Source organism: Anser anser (genome assembly GCF_964211835.1).
Source record: "Anser anser genome assembly, chromosome: 2".
NCBI lineage: Eukaryota > Metazoa > Chordata > Aves > Anseriformes > Anatidae > Anser > Anser anser.
Genome location: NC_139721.1, coordinates 118,047,090 through 118,057,119, shown reverse-complemented (window position 1 = coordinate 118,057,119; position 10,030 = coordinate 118,047,090). Strand labels below are relative to the sequence as shown.

General features: G+C 39.9%; 1 protein-coding gene across 2 annotated transcripts; it reads left to right on the top strand.

The window, feature by feature from the left end:
• The first annotated feature begins 39 nt into the window (after positions 1–39).
• On the top strand, positions 40–8,975 carry METTL6 (methyltransferase 6, tRNA N3-cytidine). Of its 2 annotated transcripts, none has more exons than XM_083825891.1 (6): positions 40–179; positions 1,695–2,079; positions 2,754–2,888; positions 3,911–4,081; positions 5,706–5,847; positions 8,471–8,975. In XM_083825891.1, the coding sequence occupies exons 2-6, from the start codon at positions 1,798–1,800 to the stop codon at positions 8,632–8,634; spliced, it is 894 nt and encodes a 297-aa protein (XP_083682017.1). In that variant the 5' UTR covers positions 40–179; positions 1,695–1,797; the 3' UTR covers positions 8,635–8,975. The 2 variants fall into 2 exon arrangements, with proteins under 2 accessions (XP_083682017.1, XP_083682018.1); XM_083825892.1 differs by lacking the exon at positions 40–179 and adding an exon at positions 766–1,258.
• Positions 8,976–10,030: the final 1,055 nt, after the last annotated feature.

The following is a 10,030-nucleotide window of genomic DNA, read 5'->3' as shown; positions in this document are numbered from 1 at the left end:
CCCTTCCGGGCGCCCGGTGCAGCCGGGAAAGCGCTCCGGGGCGGCGGCGGCGGCGGCCGAGGGGGCGCGGGGCCTGCAGGGGCGGCCCCCGGAGCTCCCCGCCCTCGGCAGGCAGGGAGGGAGGGACGGCGAGGGACGAGGAGGGACGGCGAGGGCGGCTGCGGCCTTCCCCGCCCGGGGTGCGTGGGGATCGGGCCCCCCCCTCCCCCGGGGGATGCGCGCAGGGCTGGCTGCTGGGGGTCCTGGGGGTCCTGGGGGTCCTGGGGGTCGTGGGGACGGGTCGAACGGCTTGGGGTGCGCTTTGGCCTCGAAGCAGGCTCTAAAAGCTCTCTTTGACATCGTGCTGGCTTATTCTAGCGTGGCACGGCCAGCAGGGACTGGCTTGGCTTTATTTCGAGCTCGATCTGTGAGGTGTGGATGTTGCGCCCTTTTAGCATGCCGGGCGAATAGTGGGACTTTTGCTGGTTAAGGTTATTTTTGAGGGTATACCCACGGGGAGGCTTTCTTTCAAGAGAGCCCCTCTCTGTAACCTTCTCCATCCTTTTTGGAAGAAGAAGGGGACGTGGTCTGACACCAGTGAATCCAGACAACATTTTGACAGTTCTTTATCTCATTAGCACATTTGTATTTTATGGCTTTGTTTGCAGTATTATGTTTGTATCGTTTATGGTAATACATCTAAATGAAGTACTAATTTTTTTTTCTTTAAGTTCTGTTTTTTTTTCTTATTTCCATTTTTTTCTCATTTCCGTTTTTTCCTCATTTCCATTTTTTTCCCATTTCCAATTTTCCATTGGTAAATTGAAGTACTATTTTTTTTCTCTAAGTTTAGTTGTTTTTCACTGATTTCCATTTTGGTAAATCGATGTGAATTCCCGGGTCTGGGTGCTGGTGGGCACGAATGGCATGCTTTGGTTGCCTGGGAGTTACTGGGCCACGCAGGATTTAATTCGCATGTGCTGCCTTCCAGGGTCTGGATGTCTGTGGCAAGGCAGAGGTCAGGACTAGTTTAACATCAGGAAGAAGATTTGGATCCCAGCCTATGAAGAGCTCTTTCATTGCTCCGTTTTTCATAACCTGTAGAAAAAAAAATACCTGCGACTGTTCAAACGGGTGCGGATCCTCAGGAAGAGGCAGGGGAAGGAGCGCTGACATGGGCTGGCCACAGGCCTTCTTGCCACCGTGCAGGTTTTGCTCTGTTGCCCAAGTGACGCAGTGTTATGAATGCTGATGGTTTCACCAGTGTTTTCTCACTGAGGTGAGAACAGGAAGGAGAAATGCTAACATGAGTACAGCTTGTTTTACCAATCTTAGTGGCACTCCATGTCGTCTGGTTTTCGATTACAGTTTTTCTGAGGTGTTGCTAACTGGAGTTCACAAGAAACAAAGCCCTTCCTGTCCTTTTAAAGTCACTTTAGTGAAGAAAGTTTAGAGTTGCCACATCTTTCTCTTGGTGTTTTTTGTTTCTTTGTTTGTTTGTTTTTTAATTCAGAAAGTAGACCAGCAGACTCTTTTAAGTATCTTCTTTAACTTTGAAATCAGTGTGATTTCATATGCAACTGTTAGTTTGGGCGGAAGATTGAAATTACAAAAAGTCAGATGGTTTTGCAGTCTGTCATGTTGGAGAGAGCACCATAAAGCCCTAATAAGTGCACGCTGTAACTCTTTCTCGCTTTTTTTTCTTCTGCTTCTAGATCCTTGGTTATTTTACCCAAGTTAAGTGATGGAAATGTATGTTAAAGAAAAGAAAATCACCCTCGGGTCTTTGCTATTCATATCTGTGTGAAGGATTCAAGGATGCTCCATGAAAACACATCGGCTGATTGCTTAGACACAGTAACAACAGGTACCGAAGATGGGGCTTTCCAAAGAAAAGGCCATAGTACAAGAATCCTTAGCCCAGAAGAGGTTGAGAGACTGGCAAAAGATCAGGTTTTGGTGTCTGAGTTCAAGCAACTGAAACTGGAAAAAGAGGCACAGAAGAATTGGGATCTGTTTTACAAAAGAAACAGCACCAACTTCTTTAAAGACAGGCATTGGACAACCAGAGAGTTTGAAGAGTTAAAAGCATGTCGGGAGGTGAGCCCTGTACACTTTTTCTGTAAGAGACAGATCGATTGTTTTCAAATGATTTAATAATACTTCTAATTAAGCCCTTAAGGTAGGAGCTCTCACACATTAAGCGTGCAGTGACCTGCGTAGTCTCTCTTAATATCAAAGATACCTCTTCAGAATCAGGTGCATCAGTTCAGTTTAAAATTGACCCATATGGATACTAAGAATGGAATCTAGAACACAGAGAGCCAAGTTGTCTATTTAGGGCACTTGTCTATTTAGTGATGTGATGTTTAAAGATGCAAGTTGGAGCACTTCAGAACACAGCTTTAAAGAAAAGCACCCAGAATTACAGGCTAATTGCAAAACATCATTAAGGGGAATAGTCAGATGCATCTGTTGTTCTTTATATCTGAATGAGACAAGACAGAAATGGTACAGCAATCTGTTTAGTCATCTACCCCTTAAGTAAGTAATTAAGAAACATTAACACATTCTAAAAGGATTTGTAATTTTGCAAAAATCAGGATTCTTCTTCTGTAGTGTCAAGATTATCCAATGGATGGCTACTTCAGTTTCTGAATCAATGGTAATTAAACTTGATTATAGCTTTTAATATGCTGATTGAACAGTGACTCTGCTGGTATTATGAGGAAAACAAAAATGATGTGCTTTGTTTTGGATTTCTTCCTCCCCAGTTTGCAGATCAGAAACTGACCATTCTGGAAGCTGGCTGTGGGGTTGGGAACTGCTTGTTTCCGCTCTTAGAAGAAGATCGGAATATTTTTGTGTATGCCTGTGATTTTTCTCCCAGAGCTGTGGAGTATGTGAAGGTTGGTGTAGTATTTGGAACCTCTTGTAGAGTGTCCTTAGATTATGAAATTACAAATGACTGGAGTGACAGACTTCTCTTGCCTTCCTTTATCTATGAAGAGTAGACTAGATTTGCCAAAAAATTTAGACTGATCCATTTCATAGAATCATAGAACGATTAAGGTTGGAAAAGATCTCCAAAATCATCTGGTTCAACCATCCCCTTACCACCAATATTACCCACTAAGCCACATCCCTAAGATCAAACTTTCCTTAAACACCCCCAGGGATGGTGACTCCACCACCTCTCTGGGCAACCTGTTCCAATCTTAACCACTCTATCTGAGAAGAAATGTCCACTAATTTCCAACCTGAACCTACCCCGAATGACCAGTAATAAAGTCCTAATTCTGGTGTGAACAAGCACATGAAGGTTCTACATCCCCAGGGGTGGGGGAAGAGTCTGGTGAGCGATTTTGACCCTTAGTTAAACTTCCCCAAATGGATTCAGTGTAGCACCCAAACCCATCTCACAGCACTGGAAATAAGGCCAGGCACCTCTGAGCACTCCATGGCCACAGAAGAGCCGCTGTGGGAGGCAGTCAGTGGCAGGGCCCCCATCAGCTGCCTCTGTCCCCCAGCCTGACCCGCACGGCCCTGCAGAGTGCCCCTGTACCTGGGCACCACAGCCCCCTAGTGAGCACAAATGCCATCAGCTATCAGTAGGGGTGTCATGAAATCCTTCTTTTAACAGTTTTTTATATTAAAAAAAAATAGAAGCAGCAGTAAAAGAGAAATAGTATGTTTTCTGAATTGTCATAACACACGTTCCTTCTCGACTTCCTGAGAACAGTCTCTTCCAGAAGCTGTAGTTTCACTTGCAGTATCCAGCAATGAATTTCATATTGTATTAGTCACTTAGTGGAAGTTTATGTTCTTTTGCCACCATCTTTTGTGTTGCTCTACTAATTATTTTTTTACTTTTTTGAAGTAACAAACGCTGCTAATTATAATTGAAAGTACGCTCTTTTCATTCTCCCAGAAAAATTCCTTATACAGCACTGAAAGATGCAAAGTGTTCCAGTGTGATCTTACCAAAGATGATCTTCTAGAAAATATACCAGCAGATTCTGTGGATGTTGTCACTCTTATATTTGTTCTTTCTGCAGTTCATCCTGACAAAATGCATCTTGTCTTGAAGAACATTTACAAAGCAAGTATTTTAACATCTTATTTCACAGCCTTTAAAGCACTTACATTCTTTTTAGCTTGAAAGTACAATTTTATTCTGTGAAAATAGCCCCACTTGTAATGGTGATTTGTAATTAACATTGTATTCATTTAATGTATTTATTTCGCCTAGTGTAAGGGCTAAACTAGGTTTTGCAGTGTTTTTTCTTCTCGTGGTACTGTGAGGTGATTTGAATTCTAATCTAATGTGTGTTATGAACACAAGAAAATGCTATCTTGATCCTGTGACTTGGGCTTCAAGGTTGTATGATACAAATAATGTTTATGAGTTGCTGAAATGTCTGTGTTGATAAGGTACGGATGACAGCGAACCATAATTGACTTCCAGAAGATACAGTGACTTGCAGTTGGAACATTATTGTTATTATTAAACACGCTTGACCTGTGGTCATTCAGAAATGGCGTGCTCAGAGATTAATGTTAATCTAGAGAGACTCAGCTCCCTGGACTGCCTTTGTTGGTTGATAGGCTAGGAAAGGCCATCACAGAGGGCGGTTTCAGAACAATCACCATTCAAATGGTTTAATTTCTCTGAGGTGAGCCTGAGTCATATATTGACTGCAGAGGGACATAGCCAACTTATTTTTATATGTGTGTATTTTTTTTTTATATTATCAGATGTCCTGTTCATTTTATTGTCAGTGGTTTGAAAAAGGAATGTTAGATTATTTTTTTTTTCATGCAGGTGGATTTTTTCATGCAGGTGCAGGTTAGATTTTTTTTTTTCTAAAGGTGGAATTGGTTCATAGCTCATGTACATGAAAAGGCTTATTATTGTTTCTTTGTGGAGATATCTGGCTCATTTGTAGATTTCTGTACAAATTTGCAAGGGGTAAATATTCCTTTTCTCTTCCAACAAACACAGCTGGAATTTGTTGAGGTAGGAAAGTTGCATGCATCTAAAGTCTAAAGTCAGAATGGCTAATGGCTGTATATTTCTGAATACTGAACTCTTTATAGCTTGATTTCTATTAAAACAAAACAAAACAAAATCAACCTCACCTGCAAACCGTTTTCCTGAAATTGTTCCTTTTTTATTTCTTATTATATTGCAATACCATTTTCCTGAAATTGTCCCTTTTTTATTTCTTATCATGTTGCAACTTTTTTTTCCTTCTCACATTAAAAAAATGTTATTGTATTCTAAATTTTATTTGGCAAAATCGTGTGCTAGACTGTATGCTAGCCAGCAGAGAAAATGCCCTGTTATGACTTCATTGTTATTGTTGAAGTGTACGTTTATTTCTTTGTTTCTGAAGAGCGTTGCAAAAAGCTTATTTAGCTGATCAGCATCTAAACAGATATCTTAGAACACTTCATACCCTAGTGCTCATGGGGAAAAAATATTTTTGTAAGAGCTAACAATCCATTTTTTATACAACAGTTTTGTTGCACAGGGAATTAATTCAAAACATATATTGCTTGTGTATTGAACGTGTTAGGATACCTTGACTTAGTTATGTGTGTGTCTATAGGGTGTAAATATACATATGTATGTTATATACATATATATATATGTATATGTTATATATATATGGCTAAATCAATCTGCCTTATTAAAGCATGGATGTATTATTACATGACAGGTATTAAAACCAGGCAAGTGTGTCTTGTTCAGAGACTACGGACTGTATGATCATGCAATGCTCAGGTTTAAATCTGGCAGCAAACTTGGAGAAAACTTCTACGTTAGACAAGATGGGACAAGAGCATATTTTTTTACTGAAGGTAAGACATACTGTAGAGTGTTTTCTTTTCTCTGAATCTTCTGTTTCAGCGTGCTTCAGAGAATTCCTGACATGCCCATAGAAGTTTTGTTTTACACAGACGAGCTGTTAAATAGTGGTGTACTTCATTTGCCATCTTTTTTGTTGTGTCGTATATACGTGCTGTAATGTGACAAGCAGCAGTTTCTGAATTTGTCGGATTTCATTCAGAACTGTTACCTAAGGGAGAAAGACCAAAAAATCATCTTTTTGAAGCAAGTAAGCAGTTATCTTGCCATCATTCTTTTTGTGAGATTATTCCTGATGTCGAAGATGGGACCTACTGATGACCTTGAAAGCAGAAACATGACTAGAACACTGGGAAGTTTGTGCAGAGATCCTGATGAGATAGCTGTAGTCATTCTGCCCTCTGTTTCTTCATAAAAATGATGCAAAAAGTGTTTCCACTTGATACAGTATTTAAACAGTCTTTCATTCTGTCATTGCTCTGAATGTTTTAGGAAGGGCAGTAATTGTTGCAGTTTACTGGTGGGTAAACTGAAGCACAGAGACATGACGGAATTTGCTTAGTCTCTCAAAATGAACTGAGATTATAGCTCGCCTCCTAACTCACAATTCCTCATGCTAAACTTCAGTGAACCATTACTTCCCTCTATCAAATATAGGGCATTGTGTCCTAAGAGCTGTGTGTTTATTTCTGTGGGCTCTTTGTTCTTTTAGTCTAAAGCTAAATACAGCCACTGAAGAGACCGATTTGAAGCCAAGTAAATGTTGTTCATATTTTATGACATAATGTATTACCTAATTGCTTCTGATATATAAAAAACATTAATCATGTCTGAGCTCTTTCTATTCTTTATGGGACAACGATGAAATCTAAGATAATGCAGGCTGTTCTCCAGCTTCATTGAGGCATTTCTAGAACTATTATTTACTGAGTGATTTTTAGTTCTACTTAAACAATTAGCTCTTGAAAGAGAATGGATGCTAAAGGGACCAAATTAAAAAAAAAAACAACCTATCAGTGGAATTTTAAAACCCATTCTTATTATGTGTTAGAATTTGTTTCTGAATGAGAAATTCTTTGCTAGTGTGAATGTGTGCTTTGGGGGAAGAATTATGGTAGGGAGGGGAGAAGAGGAAGGAAGGAAGAAGAAAGAAAACTGATCTTATATTCTGTGTGTTAGCAATTGTTTTGCCTTGGGCTGGTCTGTGACTCTCTCCTGGACCACCTCTGCTCCCGCTTCTAATCCTTTATGATCTCATTCATCTCACTGATTTTCATAAACATTTTGCTTAATGCCTGAGAATTCTTTAGTCACAAGAAATGTGACTGTCATTCTTGCAGTTTGGAACCAGTGCTTTTTTTCTTGTATTTAGCAGAGATGCTATGCTGGTACACTGGCTAAGTACTGCATGGGATGATTTGAATGATGCCCATTTGCAACATATCTGGCGTCAGATAACACCACTGATCTTCCATGGCAATGAATCCATTTTTCCACTGTTTTAAATAATCTTAAATTTGTGGAGAAGTGCGTGATTGTAATTCTGTTTTATAGGACATGTTCAATTTCCTCATAATGAGATTTCAGTTGATGCACAGTTGAGAGCTGTTTATTTTTATTTCGTTGATGTGGATCTCCCATTTTAAACGCACACTGTTTACAGCCAGTCCACGTTCTTTGGTGATGGGTTTAAGTTGATAAAAGCCTGCATTACTGCCAAAGTGGGTGGTCTCCTTTTCCCCCTCAACACACCACGTCTTCTAGCGCTGGGCTGCCTATGCCTACCTGACCAGCCATTTCATCACACTCCTCCACCTGTGTACTGAAAAAACGGGTGTGCTTTTATTTTCTAAGAAGTAGCACAAGTTTAGCGTGACTTCAATTTCTTTGGAATTATGCCTGAAATAAACGAAACAAGCTGTGGGAAAGGAAGGGTGATGAATTGCAGTTAACATGACAAGTCAATGGTATGGGCAGCCCTCTCTGCTGCTTAGGTCACCTTGTTTGTGAGGCACTTCTGCCTTCCTGAAAGAAGATGTGCTTCGAGTGAAATTCTTTTGTTTATGAGAAATACTTTCAGTTCGACCTAGTGGAGGCTTGGTACCACCATACCCACCTTGCCATTTTGTTCCTTTTTCTATTGAGCAATGGCGTGTGAAGGTCTGGTAACCTTCGGTGATATTCTTTCTCGAGCAGAGATGCATTTGTAAGGCTGGATCACCCCTGGTGTATTTGGAGTAGGTGATGTATTCAGCTAGTGAAGGCCAGCTGCACAAAGCGAAAATATACTACTCTCGGTCACAGGGAGAATGAGGAGGCACAATAAAAAATAACAGATGTGGCAAGTTTTGGAAACTAAACTGGGTTTAGTTCCTTTCCTGAGCTTAAATCCCACTTTCGCAAGCTGTTTTGCTTAAGTTGATGTTTCCAGAGGAGTCCTGTATTGATTTTATTCAGTACAAGTGCAGCAGTCTGCTTGCATTGAACAGCTTGAAATCTGAAAGCACGTGTGATTTTTCATGCTCTAACACATGAGAACATATGCTTATATAAATGCTGAATAGTGTTTTAGAAATTGCTTCAACAGGTTTTTTAATCTATTTTTTTTTCTTTTAGAGTTCTTGTCTCAGCTCTTCAAGGCTGAGGGATATGAGCAAGTGGTCAATGAATACGTGCACCGAGAAACTGTGAATAGGAAAGAAGACTTGCGTGTTCCAAGAGTTTTTCTTCAAAGCAAATTTCAAAAGCCTTTCAGTAAGACAGAAGTTCTTGCTGATTAGCAATAGCGTTGCCAATAGCATGTAGTTTTTCCTTGTGCATGCTCATCTGTTTGGTAAACCAGAAATGACTGTATCCAGGAACTCTTGGTGGATTTTGCCCTCAGATATGATATACGAATGTTAATTAAATTTAATTAAATTAAATAAATTAAATTAAAATTTAAGAGGTTTTGCAAATCAGGAAACCTGCTGAGTATCTTGTTTTTAAAGTAAATCCTATGCAGCATTGTTGGAGGATCAGGTAGAACAGTCTAAATATTTTTTAACTTTAAGCTCTAGTTTTTATTATTTACTGGTATAATTGTTATTTCCATTTTTATTAAAAATTATTTTAAAATAAATATCTTTTGTTTCCTATAACTTCTTTTTGTTGTTGACTTGTTAGTGTTCCGGTATTTCATCTGCTTTCAGCACTCATAGGACTTTTGAGTGTAACTTCTCAGATACAGGAATGAAACAGGCTCAGTCACTGGTATTTTTTTAAAAAGCTGCTTCAGTATTTTAATAACAATCTTCTTAATGTTCTCAGCATTTTGATATATTTACATATCAAAATATCGATTTTGAATTTATTTTAAATATGTTCCTAATTTATCTGATTTCATGCTTGGAGGAAGTTGTTAAAAGATCAGTTTGTCTTTATCCCTAATTAATTTCAGATGTTCTTCATTTGCTGAACAGAAACAGTCGAGGTTTTCCAAGTCAGTTTCCCATTTGAAACTGAAATTTGAGAGTGAGAAATACTTAATATGAATTGTATTCTGCTTCTCCTTTCCTGAGCAGAGGTCTTAACTCTTTTCTCTCACTATCAGGCAAGGTGTTGGTCTTTGCTGTTCCTACTACTAAAAGGCGTTGTACTGATGCTCTGCCTCAGGCTCTCACAGACTTGACTGCATGAAGAAAATTCATCCTTTCCCTGTGACATCCCCATCTGTTTGCACTGCAAAACCTCTTGTTTGTTCTTGGATGATAAAATCTCACAAACACATCTGGATCTTTCACCTGCATTTTGAACAGCTGCTCTGCAGCAGAGAAAGCTCAGAAGTATCTAGTGACTTGTGCAATGGGCAGTGCTGGTCTTGTGTAATGCACACAAGTTGCAACAAGGGAGATTTCAGTGAAATACCAGGATTTGGGGGGGAGGGGAAGGGCAGGCACTGGGACAGGGCCAGAGAGGTTGTGGAACCTCTGTCCTGGGAAATACTGAGAAGCTGAGTGGGCAAGGCCTTGAACAACCTGTTTGAGAGTGGCTCTGTTCTGAGCAGGGAGCTGATTTCTTGCACTATAAATTGCTGTGTGATCGTATGACTCAGGCTGTTGTTCCACTGGGCTTGTGTGTTGCTAGATGACCTAGTCATACTCCTCTGATACGGATCAGAGGTGTTTGCCTATGCTT

Bases quoted from the DNA above. Each gene is read 5' to 3' on its own strand.
- METTL6 (XM_083825891.1), top strand. From the start codon at position 1,798: ATGCTCCATGAAAACACATCGGCTGATTGCTTAGACACAGTAACAACA. The intron at 2,080-2,753 runs GTGAGCCCTGTA...CTTCCTCCCCAG, and splicing joins AGTTAAAAGCATGTCGGGAG to TTTGCAGATCAGAAACTGAC. The intron at 5,848-8,470 runs GTAAGACATACT...TTTTTCTTTTAG, and splicing joins AGCATATTTTTTTACTGAAG to AGTTCTTGTCTCAGCTCTTC.